At 40.7% G+C, this 17730-nt stretch overlaps 1 protein-coding gene across 4 annotated transcripts in view; it reads right to left on the reverse strand.

Annotated features, from left to right (window-relative positions):
* The window catches only part of EXT2 (exostosin glycosyltransferase 2), an 80445-nt gene that overhangs the window by 7868 nt on the left and 54847 nt on the right, over positions 1 to 17730 (reverse strand). For all 4 annotated transcript variants that reach the window (XR_014516737.1, XR_014516738.1, XM_083464031.1 and 1 more), the window contains exons 10-13: positions 12828 to 12994; positions 4313 to 4456; positions 2823 to 2951; positions 1504 to 1586 (exon numbers count right to left, since the gene is read on the reverse strand). Coding sequence is in view for 2 of the 4 variants with exons in the window: in XM_083464031.1 (XP_083320157.1) it covers positions 1504 to 1586; positions 2823 to 2951; positions 4313 to 4456; positions 12828 to 12994 (523 nt within the window). In the remaining 2 variants the exon portion in view is untranslated. The remainder of the gene's footprint in view (positions 1 to 1503; positions 1587 to 2822; positions 2952 to 4312; positions 4457 to 12827; positions 12995 to 17730) is intronic.

Consider the following 17730-nt stretch of genomic DNA (forward strand, 5'->3'; position numbering starts at 1 on the left):
GCAATATTGCCTCCAAGAAGGGAGGTAGAACACAAAATAAGATCTAAGTCATGGACAAGAGGATTCAATGCTATGATATTAAATTGAAAATGAAGAATACTGTGAAACTAGATCTTGCCTCTGAATCCTCTAAAGTTAGTGCAGTCCTGTCTTAAGACTGCTTGGAAGGAAAGGTTCCTCTCAAAATTAACACAGGTTAGGGCCTGGTTAAAATGTGGAACATAGTGCTACATAGGTGACAGCCTAGTTTGTTCATTGACAAGACTCATGATGAGAGTGTCAGAGGGCCCACACAGGAGGAAAAGGATAAGGGTCATTTCACATTTTAAGTTCCTAAGGAATCCACCCCCTCCAATTGGAAACTATTCTAATCTATAGCATAAGATGTCATGATTAAGTAGTACTTCCTGATGGCTTTTCCTGAATCTAATCCCCTTTTTTCATATTATATATCCTTGTGCCACCTAAAATAACTTATCACCATGCTTGGTGTTTACATTCTTAAATACCTGAAGACTTATACCTATTTAGTAATTTCTTATCGAGGCTATATATATTTGTCTTAATCTCTTCTCATAAATCAATCCTTCACACAGCCTGTGACAGTGTCCATTTCACCAGTGATCTCTTAACTTCTCAGTAAAACATGGCGATGGAAAGAGCACAAAGTGAATACAAAATATCCCTATTGTTATAGTTGCAAGGCATTATAAAGGAAGGAGTGTGTAGATGTCTAGTAAGTGTGCTTCAAATAGCTACTTCTCTTCTGATTGGGTGCCCTTCTATCCACAATTACAGAGCTCAAGATTCTGAAATATAACACAATTGGTAATTTGTTTGTACTATAATACTGTTTCTCCCAGTTACTCTCATTTAGAGGTATGCATTTCAGATTATTCTTCATATGCCATACTTTCCCTCTCTCATGGCAACGTAGACTTGACAGTTAAGGCCTGTTGAAATCAGTTCAATACCACTAAACCCTATTTCAAAAGGTAGCAAAATATGCTTTTTAATGGAGTCATCAAGGAAGTATGAAAGGAGATATGCAAAAGGGGACTGTGTTTTACTTCTATCCGCTTTCATGCTAAAATATCAATGCAGGCTGCACCTCCAAAGCCTTGAGCTCAGATCATTCTCTCTTTCCTATACTCATTTTATTTCTGGTATTCTATCATTCTAACAAGTTCATCGTTTTAATTTACTTGAAACAATTCTATTATTGCTTGACATGCCTTCTTATTAAGCACGAGGATGCCTGTGCTCATATGTGTGTATAGTACATATTCAAACCCAATAGACCTGCTGGGCTCAGGATGCAGTTTGCTAGCTTCTCAGCATAAGTAATGGGCAAGTTGTCTCATGCTACAACAGCCTTTGCAAATTAGATCTGTGTAACCATGTTTTTTGTAAATAAAAGCAGTGAATGGTTTGGTCCTAACTTCAAAGACTCTTATGGATTAAGCACTGGGAATGGTAAAGGGAACAGGATGGGACACTCACCTTTCCACCATGTGTGTCTGGTCTAGTGATAACCCATCAATAGCTGTGCATTCTGGACATTTGAATTTCTTTCTTGGGGTCACCTGTGCAAAGTCAACACAAGATTGTCACAGCACAAACATTAATCCCTGCGTTCAGAAATGCAGCACAGTGCCCTTGAACATATCTGTACTGTAAGTCAAACCCTTGAAGGGGGGGGGGCGGAGAGAACCTATGCCACTTAGTTCCATCTGGCCCAGCTGACTGCAAAACTCACAGTGACCCAATAAAAAATGCTTGGAGGGGTTTTGCCTTCTGTAAGTGGAAAGTAGTGGCGATGACAAGCTCCTTAATTCCTGTTTAATGACTGTTTTCTCACTGCCAAGGTCCCTGTATAAACACCATTTGTTCTTGCAGCCATAAGAGCGATGAAATATAGCTTCCCATACTTCACCGTAACCTTAATCCAACAGACACACTTTGCTCACTTAATAGCTGACTGGCAAACTCTGCGAGGCTCTCCCAACTGCACCGAGGTGCCAAATGACTCTGCAGTGCCCTTGCACAGTTCAGAAACTCTCACAGCAAACACACACACACACTTTATCTTCTAAGGCTTTTCTAGGAAACACAGCCACCGGTCTGGATAAATGATGATGGACAGGCAGGAAAGCAGACCTTGCTAATTGAAGTAATGCCTGGAGGCCTCTAAATCTCATTCCGAGTTGACACACTTTGAAATGAGCAGACAAAGTGAACATCCAGGCCAAGGAAATGTGTTGAAACATGTCAGGAAATTAATTCAGGGATAAAAGTTCATTTAAAAACTGATCTTGCAATTAACATTCCTGCAATTAGCATTCCTATAAATCAGCTGTTGCCAGTTAAGATAGACAGGGATGGATCGGGTTGGACATGTTTCCCCCCTTTTAATTTTGCTCAGTGATTTGAACAAAAAATGTTTAACTTGCTCTCCCCTCCACCCCCCCCCCATCCAACACAACATTTGTCTGGTCAGAATGATCACAGCTAATGGGATCAACACCTCCTTACGGAACCAAAATGGCTCAAACTCCTCAAATCCATACGACATTTTCCCAAAAGTAATAGCTGGGAACATATGGGAGATCTAGATTCAAATCTCTACTCTGTTATGAAGATCACTGGATAACCCTGTGCCAGTCACTCGGTCTCTCAGTCTAAACCTAATCTACTACACAGAGTTGTTGTGAGGGATAACCTGTACATCGAGTTCCTTGGAGGAAGGGTGGGATTAAAAAAATGGCATGAAAAAAATACAACATTACCATGTCTGAGAGAACAGCTGAAGCAAAGCTTACCTTAATGACCGCTTTTCCAGTAACATTGGCCACTAGAAAATTCATGGCAATGTCCTCACAATTCATGTGAGCATCCACCCAGTTCTTGATGTCCCCAGGCATTTTGTATGTGTACAAGTAGTTAAAATACTGCAGAAAGGAAAAGCGATTTGAGATAAAAAAAGTAATATTTGTGCATATATGCTGCAGTTGCAGGTTTCCTAAACCATAAAAAACCAAGACAGGTTTGAACTGGAACAGGAGTTAAGTGAGCAGGTTCCACTGGGAATTAACAGAGGTTTGCACACAAAAATTATGCCACATCCTTGCAGCAGTCCCTTTCAGGTTGGCCTTTGCACCATTGGATGGAACCAACCGTATTTTATGATTACTTTTATTTTATACATGCTCCGAGTACAAACACAAAGGAATGAATGAAAAAATTAGATTCAAAATTAGAATTTTTAAAAAAAGAATAATAAAAATAAAACAGCAGAAAAATAAAATTGGACGGGTGTGCGCCAAACACAGGTGGCATTTTAAAAAACCTTTTATTTTAAAAATGTAAAAGATCCTTGCTTGGTGCCACAGAGAGAGTGGGCGCTAAAGGAATGTATTCCAAAGATGGGCATGCCACTACTGGAAAGGTTGTCATTGGTCACCACTATGGGGGCAACTGGAGAAGGACTTGTGAGGATTAGTGTAGTACACAAGCAGGTACATGGGAGCAGGCAGCCCCGAAGATACAAATCCACTAGAGGTGTATCATGCCCAACATGTATTCCCACCCCACTGTTCTATTCCCTAATCTCTTCAGTAGCTTAGATACTTGATCCAACATGGCATTTTAAAACGGAAAGCTGCAATTTGAACTCGCTGGACCAACTACAGCCGTGCCTTGGTTTTCAAACAGAATGCGTTCCGGAAGTCCGTTCGACTTCTGAAACATTCAAAAACCAAGATGCGGTTTCCGGAAACACAATCATTACCTCATCATTCCACTCTAAATGTTGCTCAAAACCTTTTCTGATAATCTTGATTGCACCAGTAGCCTAGCTCCAAAGAACCAGTACCACATGGCCATGAAATGTCTGGGCTTGAGCTACTCAAGCACAGCCTTCCTAATGTCACACAGTGAACTTCTTTCAAATCAGTGAATCTTTCAAAAACATTTTTAAAATATGGAATGTGCCATTCAAGGGCAAAGAGATGAATAAAAATAGCCACTTGTATGCAAACATATTAGCCCTTCCCCTCTGCTGAAAAACCCATAACGTTATACCTCCGAGTCTGTATCCAAATACTCCAAACAGATAGACATTTTATTCAAAGGGATCCACCAACAGAATGTGGATTCTTTCTCCTTCATATCTGCCTTTACCAGCACTTTAGAGGAAGATCACTGACGCCTGCATTATGCTATAACATGTCTACCATCCACTACTGACATACAAGGCTCTGTCCCTATGCCACATGCAAACCCACCACTTCAGAATTATGTCACTTCTTACCTTGTGGTAAAACGCTGCTCCTGTGAGCACCATTGAAACTTCATTGGTCCACTCCGACTCATATTTCCACTTGCTTGTTTCATGGTCCCACAAATGTAGGCGACCAGGATATCCGACAAGCCGATCAGGGAACTCTCTCCATACCTGCAGAGTATAACTGAGGTGTTATGCTAATGGTATTCACCAAAAAGCTGGACAATTTGGCTTAATAATATTGCCCCCCCCCCAGAAAATAAGTTATAGATTAGAGTTATAGAGTGTCTGCCACAGGTTACAATAGTGTAAATCAGAACTCCCCTGACCAACCTTCCCCTCCCCTTTTTGTGATGTTTGCTTCAGCAGCTGCTCTCTCCTTGGGCCTTTCTGAAAGCAGTTGTTGTTACTACTACTACTACCATTATTAATTATTATTATTAATTATTATTATTATTACTACTATTATTATTATATCTGTTCTTGTGGAAATGGTGGGTGTGCCCCCACCCCCTACTGTGGCACCAGAACTGCTCCTCCTCCTTGCACAACTCTGGTCTATAGTCAACTTTCAGTTGTCCCTCTGTCAACTTGGCAGTGGCTGCTAAATATCACTCTACTGCGCATCAATATAGTACAGGGATCAAGACTCTTCAGGCAGTCCATCATCCTTATGGGATGTTATAACCAAGTGTCTTCAAAACATTTAAGTTGTTTTCTTGAGCTGTGTTAAGCAGTCATCTGCTTTCATTTCCCTTGCAAAAGGATTATTTGAGATTAAATGGTTGCTTCATACAACAGTCTTTCCTGACAGCCTATTTCACTTTCTTCAATTCCTTTCACCTACCATATGCTCCCCCAAACAGCTTCAGATGTGACTGTTTTTCATTTCAGTCAGTGACCACAGTGACAGTTTGTGATATTGCATTTGGAGCGAGTAAAAAAAAAAAAATTCTAGTGACACAGTAATCTGAAACAATAAATCTTCACAAAGAGTACTTCATACAATATGCACGTTCAAAAATGGAAAAAAAATGTTTGTGCAAATATGGCTTATTATTACAAAAATAAACAGAAAACAATTTCAGTTTTCATGTTTAGACTTTGGACATGCGGGTTAAGACAAATGCTTTGATCATGAGGTGAACAGTTTTTATATGGACTAATCTAGTAAAATCTAGTAGTTTTGTATGAATCATTTCCCAGTGTGGCTCAAGTCACTTTTGGACATACATGAGAACTTTTTTATGTTTTTCAACAACTTTCTAGGTGCTTTGGTAGCAGTACTGCTACAGTTTCTTTCCACTTGCCTTGTTCCTGGCACCTGGATACAATCAGGATGCTTATTCCTATCACTTCATTACTCTGCTAGCGACTACCAGATCAAAACACAAGCTGACAAGAATAGGGACAAGTCATCATTAATACACCCCTTAGCTTCCATACAGTGCTTGCTACATTACTCAAAGACACATTTCCCGGAGTGAGCAGGAAAGGAAAGATGTGCGTGCCCAATAATACGGTGGTACAAATTGCAGGTAGGCCATTTAAAGACAGAGGAAGTTCTGTCTGTGAAGTGCATTGTTTAGTTATCTGTGGTTACAATTTACACACACAAAAAAAACATATGTGTATGTGTGAATATTTGAAAATAGCATGGGTGCTTCCCTTGCTTGGCACAAGCAATGCTACTGGCACTAATCAGACATTTTAGGGATAGTGTGACAGGTGTGCTTCACCTATGTTCACTACAGTGAGCACTGTAAAGCACGGAAGAAGTTGTGCATGCCTGTAAGTAAATACTGAGAGGCAGTATGCCAGTGAATAGAATTTTCTGAAGAGGGAGCATACTCAGTGGAAGAGCACATGTTCAGCGTCAGGCAAGTCCCAGGTTCAAGCCCTAGCATCATCATTCAAGGGTGTCAGGCAGCAGGTGATGGCAAAGACCTCATCTAGAGGCCAGGAAGGACCACTGGAAGTCAAACAAGTCAGACTAGGCAATGCTGGGCAAATAGTCTGATCAAATATAATAGCAAGAGAGGGATGTTTCTGGCATGCCCTGCTTGTAAGCTTCCTAGAAACATCTGCCTGGCTATTGCCGAATGCTGGACTTGATGGAGCTTTTGGTCTGATCCAGCAGAGATCTTCTTACGTTCTTATAATATGTACCAATGATAATTCATCTCCACTATTACCCACAAGTGACAGGAGATGTGCATCTCTGCCTTGACGCTTCTGAATGCTCACCACATTAAACATTGTGATCACCAGTGTATTCACATTAAACATGACTGCCACATAATGTGGTGGATCGGTTCTGACAGATCACAGTCAAAACATCAGAAACAATGGAAGAGCTAGCTAACTTCTCATGTGGTCACTCCATATTTGGTGTCTCCATTTTCACTCTGATAAATGCATCTTGACTTATTTCATATGGTTTACATCCCGATAATTCAACCAAGACAGTTCTGATGAAAATGCACAAGAATCTTACACAAGAATCTTACTTGTCAAACCCAAAGATTCTCACCCTGTCTTTCTGCTCTTCAGTTCCTTCTTTCTCCTTGCTTTTAACGCTGTCAGTCATACATTAGTGCCACAGAATCTGGGGTTTCACAGCTCAAACCTGGCCTGGTTTCATTTCTCAAACATTTTTCAAAGATTCTTTGGGTGGCTTTCCCCTCTTCTCTACCCTTATTTTTTATTTTGTTGGCATAGTCCAAGGATCTAGCATCAGTCCCTTATTTCTGACCCTATGGACAGACCTATAATGTAAAATGGGGAACAGCTCTCCTTGCAGTGTTGCTACAGTGTCACTGAGTTTGCGACTCTTTGCACCTACCAGTGCAGAAGTGTTATGCCATAAAGGCAGATCAGATAATGAGAGGCCAGACGGAAAACTTAAGGGGAAAACGTGAAGGTGGGGGAGGGTTGAAAAGGACAGCTGTAGGGGAAGAGAAGAGATAATGGTTAAAGAGAGACTGGGGAAGAAAGCTGAAAATAGGCAGGCTCAGCTGTGAAGACAGTTTCAGCTGACTGGCATAGTGCATGTATTAGAGACTAAGAACATCACAACACTCTGATGTAAACTGAAGTATGTCTAATAAATGGAAGCAGAGGAAGGAACAAGGCAGTGAAATTGAAATAAAAACATTTTAAGGTTTATCATGCTAAATTATATTATTTCAGAAAAATTATGCAAGTTGCTTGTATAAGTATGATAAAGCTAGTCTAATTTAGCTTTGAAATATAAGGAGGCCTGTAGTATAGCTTATAAATTGACTTATTCATAAATTATCTTAAAATTACCCTAAAATGCTGGAGTTGTTCCACCTTTCTTCTGCTCTGAAGCACCCAAAACATACTTATGTATAATACAATGATGGAGAAGAAATGAGAGGCTCCCGAAAGGATGGACTATTTACTACTTGGCCACATGACCCGGAAGCTGTATGCCGGCTCTCTCGGCCAATAAAGCGAGATGAGCGCCACAACCCCAGAGTCAGCCACGACTGGACCTAATGGTCAGGGGTCCCTTTACCTTTAAGTTAGGAACAGAGGCAAAACCCAGGTTCCATTCAGACATCACATTCCTTGCCTCCAAACCACAGTTTCATGACCAGAAATGCATAAAGATTGAGCTAGAATGGGTGATAAAGGCAGTCTTAGTCTCTGTTTTATTGCTAACTGGTGACCACATATAAAGGTAATCACATGCTCATATGTTGAAGACAGCATACATTCTTCTAGGAACAGTTAAGAAAATATACTCATAGGAAAGTTTTGAGCCTAAACTTTAGATTAATAGAGAAAACAGCTGTTGCTCATATAGGACATAGAGCTCGCTTTATTACCGTAGCAGAAGAATGGCAAAGTGTAAGTCCAGCAACTACATGTCGAAGAGCATTAGAACTAGGTAAAAACGACAACAGCAGCAGCCAAACATTTTTCCATACCTAGCTGACACACTTTGGCTTTGCCCCACGCCTGACTTGTTTTTCTATGAATATACAGGAAGTGTGCCAAGTTAAACCTTAAACAGCAAGAAGAGCAGAAATCTTTGCTCAGCCTCAACAGGCACTTAGCATTTATCATCAATGTGAAACATAAGCCTGCCTCAGGCATTCTATTCACATGTAGAGCTCATAAGGAAGCAGGGATGAGCACAGTAAGTTCCCCCTTATCACCACCATGGCTCTTTCAGGGTTCTAAACTCTGTGGGGAGCTGCCATGAGCGCATGAGGATCTCCTTGCCTTCCAAGTCTTGGACAATGAATATGGTCACAGTGATGGGGGTAGAGCTTAGCATGCCTGTCGCCCCCTGTGGGTTGGTTTTACAAGAAAGCTGGGCTACAAGAACAAGCAAGAGTTATCCCTCTTTTTCAGCAGTGTACAGAAGCAGGCAGAGCTGAAGCCACTGGCTTCTCGCACAGAACACAAGACCGGCAATTCCCAACACAGAGAGATAAACAGAGAGATTCATAAGCACTACAACTGTTATTAAATGTATATTTTGGGACACAAAGAAACAAATTTTAAACACAACCACGTCATGGTTAAAGAAAGGTAGCTTCCAGTTGCATGAAGGTTGAAAATGAAAAATGTGGTTTAGAGCAAGACTGGTCTGCTTCGCCTTCATTTTCAAAAATTATGTTCAGCTGAATCCATGTTACATTTCTTTGCTCTTTTGCTTTTATCTTTCTTGTAAGGGGAACAGAAACAGCTGATGAATGGGTAGAAATGTTGTATAGTCCTAACTGTTTAAGAGCACAGAACACTATCTGTCAGTACTTCTGTCAACACAATGCTGAAAAGCTGTCCTCTTACTTCTCACAAAGCTTCCACTTCAAGTCACAGAGCCGTAGATATTCGCATGCCTCCTTAAATTAAACAGCACATAGGGGCTATATTGCTCTTGCTTCAGTAGTTTTGCACCATGCAATAAATCATTAGGGACCCTAATAGTTCACTTTTAACAAGTAAAAAAAATGTCTGACACTTTTGAGTGTTACTTTAATTTTTATGGCTGAAAGTGTACAGAGATCAAAGTAACCCCCCTTCTCTTCTTCTTTTTATAAAAAGAGCCTAATCGATACAGCCAGACAAGTCTGTGCTGCTAGAAAGTTCAGCCACATGTTTAAACAAGGTCTGGAGTATAAGCAGAGGAAGAACGTTACCAACATCACGTTTCCAAATGTTTCTCCTGACTGAAGCAAGACACTTAAAAAAGAAACCCTCCTGGTAACATTATATGTTGCTACTGTTCCCTCAGAATTCCCTTGCAAACTGTTCAGAACTGCAACAGATACTTTCTTGGTGAAATACATAAACAGATAAATAAATTACCACAGGCCGAGGACAAGTTAAACATCTGGTAGCCAGCTCAGGCCTGTCAAGCAAGTCAAAGACACTCTGGCCCAGGGAAGATTGATCTGCAGTCACTGATTTGCGGGTTGAAGGTAGGAACTGCATTTATACACACTTCCCCTCATGCTCTTATAGAGGAAGCTGCATAAAAAAGGAACTGCCATACTCTGGACGTTTGATTCAGTCCCCCACCCCCCGGTTAATATTAAAAATTAGCATGGTTGTGCTAAAACAGATATGTTTTAGGGCTCTTTTCTATCCCACATTTATGGCATTGCCCTGGATTCTAGAATTATTCTATAAATTGGTGGCTGTTATGATTATTACTATTTTAAACACACTAAGAGAAAAACAGCTTTTGCAAGACTCAGATGTGTCTGCCAAATCAGAGGAAGCTCTGTCCAAATGGCAGCAAATTCACACAAAGACTATCCAGGCTGTTATTCAGGCAGTTCCACAATCCAAGCATCTGGCCAACATAAGTCAGGCAAACTAGGTAAAATGGACCCTGAAGTTCAAACATGGGACTGGGAGTTACAGATCCCCAGTTCAGTCACTGAATCACTATATTGCCTTGAGAAACTAAGTTAGCCTCTTTAACGTGAACCACTGTGAAGTGATCTATATACGGAAAGAGTGGTCAGTGCGTGTTTGGTATAATTTCTGGTGTTCTTACGTTTAAAGTGAAATATGAGCTGCAGCTTCCTCCTGCCCATGTCCAAGGTCCTCCGAGCCCCAACATCAGAGATATGGCTGGTTGGGACACATCACAGCACGTTCCTAGTGGGCATCCTTAGGGGGCTTATTTTGCGCCCCTTTTTATGGCTTTTTGCCACCTTGTGGAGACCTTTCTATTTCAACAATAGGCATTTGGCCTGTCAAGTCACTGATGGTTCTTGCATTCTCCCAGATTTTTCTTAACAAATTTTACCTTTATATCCTCCTCTCCCAAATGGTCTATATTTTTACAGTTTGTTGTAAGTTTTGATTTACCGAATCTAAGCCACACTTAGAATACAAATTCTTCAAGTACACAAAAACAATGCATATACAGATACTCCAGCCAATTCCCCATATTACAGCTGCTTCACCATGTCCTTTGCCAGCAGTCCAGACACATGAGATTATTTAGCCAAGTCTGTTCAAACCAACATGCCACAGTCCTCTCGGAGACTTGCCCAAGGAAACTGCTTATTTGAAACAGTCCCATGTCAAGATCTCTCTTCTTTCTGAAAGCTTGTGTGTCAAAGGAAAACTTATCCTCTGTCCTTCTTCCTTATGTGTTCTGAACCAGAGCAGGCTACATCTTCATTTGTCTAGCCTTCCATTGTGAATACACAGCTGTTCTGTACTTGTCCACACTCCTGTTTGAGTGTAACCTTCCATCCTCCATGTTTCCCCAAAAGAAGAAAATATAAGCTTGGCTGCTCATATAACCGCTAATCCCCATGGGAGAACCTCCCTGTCTGGAGACACATATGGCATACTTAAATCTCTTTTTTCCACATATATTTTATTATTGTTTAAGACAGTATGTCAATTGTCAAACCAACTCCATATAATGTCAACTGTCTTAAGCTTATTCTTCATGATTACGGAGAAAAATCTAAAGAGCACTTTTGTAATAAGCTACCATTAGTTCACCCACTCCTTTATAATTCTTCCTAAGTTCCTTACTTGAGGATCCAGACCATCTCATTCTCCTCTCTGCCACTTAAAACAATATCCCCCTCTTATTAAAAAAAAACAACCCTGCACACTTAAAGGAAAAACAAGCTTTCTGACATGACTTCATCTTCTCCTCTCACACCTTCAACTTCCAGCCAAACCCAACGACTTTTCCTAAATTATTCTGTAACGTTCAGCACTGTCAACATCTTTGATTTCTATAGCTTCCACAATGCTGAACTCCAGGAGTGGTGAACCTCACACCCTTGGAGGGCACCACAAAATTAATGTGGCCTGATGACACTGCCAACAGCAGGGCCAACAGGGACTGGCAACAATGCAATCAGCACGTACTCTCTCGATCTTTGCTCATCCTGGCTACCACCTGGATGCTAATGTTCTTTTTGGGGGAGAAGAGTCTCAATAGGGTTGTAAGTTATACAGATTTTCTATACCTTTTATCAGTTTGTGTTCAGGCCTGGTGACAGGACTGCACTGCTCTTGGTCACCTTGATTGATGACCATTATCGAGATAAGAATAAGGGGAGTGCGACCCTGTTGCTTCTGGTTTATCTCTTAGTCCCTTTTGATGGCATCATCCTGGACAGACTCTATGGTCTGGCTCCTATCTATCGGGTTAGTTTCAGAGAATGGTACTGGGCGATTGCCACAGGCAGCTGCGTTGTGAAGTACTGCTGGGCACACTCACACCCCCAATATGAAGTTGTTGGGGATGATCTTTAGGAAATTTGTTGTGTGGCCATGCAAGCCCTAAACCAGTATCTAGACATAGTAGTGGGTTGGATGAGGGCTAGTAATAGCTGTAGCAGTTACTCCAGGATCTTCGAATCCCTTCTCCAGGGACTCCTGCCAGGTAGGGTGTGGCAGGTGGTTATAGGGCCTTTTCAGTGGTAGCATCCTGGTTGTGGAACATGCTGTTTTATTTTCTGCTCTTGACTTACTTTTATGCTGCTTCATATTTTATGGTATCGTTCCTATGGTTATTGTATATTTAATTTGTTTCTATTTTATGTTAAGCTGTCCTGAGAGCATTTTGGGGAGGCCTATGTCATAATAATCATCCAATGTGTTGTAGACAAACTTTTGCTTATAGTAGAAGACTAAACGGGCAACACAGAAAGACAGGTTTTGGAAATCCCCAAAAAGCGTCATGAGAGAAATACAAATATAGTTTCCTCTCTGCTTCTGTCCAAGAGTTTCATCTTTCAGGCTCTCTGGCACATATCTTTATGTGCTAACCTTGCATATGAGTTGGAAAAGAACTATAACTAATCCTCCTTCCATGCTGGGGAGCAAGGGCAGCAAAATGCAAAGATAATATTTTCTGAAGATTAACAACATTTCCTGGATAGCTGCAAGAACTTTATGCTGATTATGCATCATGGCACTACTTGAAGGTTAAGAACATTTTAGCTGAGGATTTGTCCCCAGAAGCATTTAACTCAATCAACTCAAGTCATGCAAAAAGCAGAAGCCGTCTTACCTCATAACCAAACTGCAGCTCATCTGATGTCAACATGATTATGTCATCATCAATGGCCAACACTGCTTCCGTTTCAATCTCATTATAGGGGAAGAAGCGGTTACTCAACTTGTTTTCTGTGGTCCGTACAACCTTTAGTGGCACTCGAACTTTCGGCCAAACAGTTTCTGTGAAAAAGAACAAAATCTAAGATTTTATTTCTGTTTTTGCTGTATCTCATCTGCCGTTTTATTACACCTTAACCCCCCACCATCAAGTCCTTGTGCTCTATGCATGTACTAGGCCATGAGTACAGCAGGACAATTAAACTATGGGAGGGATTCACTTGACAAACCCTGTCAGTGGAAGCCCTACGAATGGGTGTCTGCTTGCACAATGGGACTCTTCTTCCCTCTCCTCCTCTCACAAATGGCTGTAGGAGAACCCCAGAACAGCATGCAGTGGGAGGGGAGAGGGAATAATTTTGTCTGGCAAGCTGATATGCTTGCACTGATGCAACATTTATAACTGCACAACACTGAACTTCATCCAATGTATTCTGACACTCCAATTAATTCAAATAACCTTGAGATACAGGTATGACTTTGAATGCTACTAGCATTAAGAACATACATCATTATTTAATACAGGGGTAGGGAAACCATGCGTGTGTGTGTGTGTGTGTGTGTGTGTTTGCATGCACACATTCCAACGACTGATGGGGCAAAAGTAGATGGGACAACCCCCCCAAAAAGGGGGGGGGAAGTATGTACCTCTATCTTCCCTTTGTTACAAATACACATCACCAGACACCAAGCACTCAGCACTCTCTAACACTCATACATGCACTCCAACACATCAGGCAAGCAGGTCAGGGACTCACTCAGTGCTCCCAGCCCTCTCCACTCCAGATCTGGGACAAGGGGGTAACTGGAAAGAACTCTCTGCCTGCACTTTACAGAAAAGCCAGGCAGAGGGCTCACTGCCAATCATGGCATGGTGGTGCTTAGCACTAAGACCAGACAAGAGATCCCTCTCCTGCCTTTTTCTCATAAGGAGACGTTCTCTCTGATCTTAGTACTGTGGCACTGATATCAGGCCTAAGAGATCCCTTCAACTGTTCTGTGACTGACATCATATGGCATTAGTAGGTACACATAAAAGATGTACATGAAAACATCTCTGTTTCCTGAAAACACAGTTGATGGAGATTATGGTCAGATGTCCATTTTCACTGCTAGGAGAGTCTGATTTCATAGTTTACAGAGTACTCCAAAAGAACGTATAAAGTTCTGCACACTTCAGATGCTGGCATCCAAACATAATACCTGAGACAGCTTCCTTAGGAAAACTGTACCCCTTTCCAAACCACACTAAACAACTATGAAAAGAAAGTTTACCTTGGAGGGGTTTTAAGAAAGGCGGAATTGGCCCAGATGAGCAAAAGAAACAAGAAATACAGAGTGAGAGGTTTTGGAAATATAATCATTTCAGTTTCCTACTCCAAGGTGGCCCTTGTTAAAACTAAAAAATGTTTTATATAATTAATTCTTACTAGCACTCTTAGTGAGGCCGTGGTTCAGTGGCAGAACACACACTTTGTGTGTACACAAATACACACAAGCTACAGAGAGGGGCAATAAAGTATATACTCCAGAAAAGGCTAGGTATGAATCAGATGAGATGGAAGAGGAACGGAGCCATGTGAGTATCTAGTGAGACACAAGAGAAGATGAGAGGAGGAAACGGTGGCTTTCTAGAGCCATGTTCTGTGACACTGTGATGACCTAAATATAAGTTCATTACCTAAACAAAAATTCTAGTCGCTCTCAGTAGTAGACAATTTAATTTTTGTATGTTTTTGTATATTTTCTTAACTCCAAACAATTGCAAGAAATCAACAGACAGATCCTGTTTACTGAACCGGGTGACCTAAGGCACTATCTTAGTTTAGTTTTACCTCAAAAGGTCATAGTGAGAAGAAACAGGCTAAGGCCAGATGTGTCACCCCACATGTTCTTTAAGGGAAGGTTGGGATAGACAGATAGATATCCATCTTTAGCAGGTTGTACATCATTTCAGCTTGAAACAGGAAACGTTTTTATTTTTTATTTTTTGCACTGCATGTAAATAGAGATAAGTTCACTAAATTAATATCCTTCTACTGTCAGCATTGCTAAGGAGCAAGAATAAACTGTGTTATAGATTCGTGTGTTATCTAAATGTTATATAGGTATAACTACCAACAGTGAAGTGAGGATGCTACGGAGGTGACAGCAATTTCAAGTTGTAGAATATGGTGCGGCAATAGCAGTGGAAACGAGATCAACTCTTAACATTGTAACTTTTACCCACTCTGCATAATTTTCTTGAGCTTAAAAACCATCAGTTTAGAGTTAAATGTTAATGAAAAGTTATTGGATAAGAAGGGAGAATTATAATAATGTTTCTGCCTACACAAATATTTCTAGCAGCAGACATTTAGACCACAATATTTATTTTAGCAAATGCAGACTAAGTGAAAAACATCAGTTTCTCCTATAACACTGTAAAGCTTCCAAGCAGTCTCTTTTTTAAAATTAATATCCTATGTGCAAGTCATATGCATTTGTTGGCACTCTGGCTGAGCCGACAATCCTCCTTACACACTGAACACTCTGCTAATGATGTCTAACTATCTATTTACATACATGCAGCCAATAGCCCTCAAAGGCTCTTTAATACTCCGGTGAGAGAGCATTTATGGTTTTCTGAAAGATTTGATACTTGTAAGCTGACACTTCTGGATTCATTTATTATTTTATTTATTTATTTCATAAAATTGATAGAACACTTGATTGGGATTTTTAAAAACAAAACAAAAACAAAACACCCCTTAAAAGATAAAACAGTAAAATCAAGAAAAATGTACAACCCTACTTTAAAACATACAAAAGTTAAAATACTAAAACATATTAAAATCATTGCAAAGTGTGGACACTGCCACACTAAATGATCAAGTTCTTTTAAAGATAGAACAGGTGTTATAGGGCACCTGTAATAGTGCCAATTCTGCTGATCGAAGTCGTCGAGTGGGCAGATGTGGCATAAGGCGACCTCATAGGTAAACTGGTCCCAACTTGTTATGGGCTGTATATGCTAATGTTAACACCTTGAACTTGGCCCAGTAGCAAATTGGCAACCAGTGCAGATCTCTGAGCACAAGTGTATATGCTGACAAGGCCTCACTCCTGTCAGCAATTGTGCTGCAGCAGTCTGCACTAACTGCAGCTTCCAGATTAATTGTGAAGGAAGTCCCACATAAGAGTGCGTTGCAATAATCTAGTCCTGAAGTATCTAGTGCATGAAATACGGTGGAAAGGCGTTCCTGAATGAGGAATGGCTGTAGCTGTAGAACCACCCACAGTTGGTAAAAGGCACTTATAGCTACTGAGGCTACCTGAGCATCCAGTGGCAGAGAGATCCAGAAGCAACCCAAACTGTGAACCTGCTCCTTCAAAGGGGAGTGCAACCCCATCCAGGGCAGGCAACTGACCAGTTTCTCAGACAGTGGAGCTCCTCATCCACACTGCCACTGTCTTGCCATGATTCAAGCTCAGCTTTTCTAACCCTCATCCATTTCACCACGGAGGATTCAGATGTTATGGAGAAACAGAGCTGAGTGTCATCAGCATACTGATAACACCTTGCCCTGAAACTCCCAATGACCACTTCCCAATGGCTTCATATAGATATTAAATAGCATCAGAGATAAGATAGTCCCCTGCGATACCCCAGAATGTAGCTGCCAGGGGCCAGAAAGGCACTCTCTCAATGCTACGCTCTGGACTTGGTCCTGAAGGCAGAGCACAAGTTCTAGATTTTGTGCAATTAATAGTTTCAAGCTACGTCACACAAAATTGTGCCTGACTTCAATTTACACGATTTATAATCTTGTAACATGTTTGTTAGTATTGTTTCATTATAAAATAAAACAGAAGAAGCACACTTCAGAAATGTCAGGTAGTCATTGAGATACTAGGGTGGGGGCTTCAAACTTGCCTGTAACTTCACACTCTTAAAGTGAACACTGGCATGAGTTCATTTTATTTCCCTTTAATTTTTGTAAGCCTGTAGCAAAGGCTTACAATATTTTTTATTATACATCCAAGTTACAAATTGAGAATTGGTAATACATAAAGAGAGATGAATTTATGCAGTTACTATGGGGCCATCAATGGGGAATTGTGGGGAGAGGTGGATAAGCTAACTGCCTTTATATCCACCGATGCGGTAGCCAATATTAAAAGCCAATTTCAAATCTGAATTTACTGTAGGGCCATCATGAGCAAAAATTACCTTTGATGTTCTCTTTCTAGTTCCCATTAATGCATATCAAAAATACAACTGGTTCAAATAACAGAAAACGTACCTGACTTTGCTCAAAGCCAGAAATGTGTTCCCTATACAGCACTGGCCAGGATATCCTGCATTTGATACTCAACCAGGTTAATGGTCCCAGCTTTACTATAACCAATTAAAAGAGAATAGCCATAAATGTGCAGATACTACCGTAGGGTAATAAACTAGACCTTATCGTTGACAGCGGTGTGCATTACTAACTTCAAACTCATTCCTTGTCCTAATCCATCAGAAACTTCCTGGCTTTAATAGGCTATAAATGGCAGAAGCTTTGAAGTCCAAGGATTAGGAGCCGTAATAGACAGACTGAATGAAAGACTTAGTGAAACCAAGTTCTGCTATCCTACCAAAGAGCTAGGTGGAACGAACTGTATGCATTTGAATTAAAACAAATTAAATTAAACCCCTCGACAGCAGACCAGGACATTCCACAACCTATCCAAGTGTTAAAAATACATAGATGAAGGGGGTAGCTGGCGGTCACATAAGAAAGTTATTAAAATACATACCTATTAGAAAGTAA

The sequence above is a fragment of the Podarcis liolepis genome (assembly GCF_965112155.1).
Source record: "Podarcis liolepis genome assembly, chromosome: 1".
Classification (NCBI taxonomy): Eukaryota; Metazoa; Chordata; class Lepidosauria; order Squamata; family Lacertidae; genus Podarcis; species Podarcis liolepis.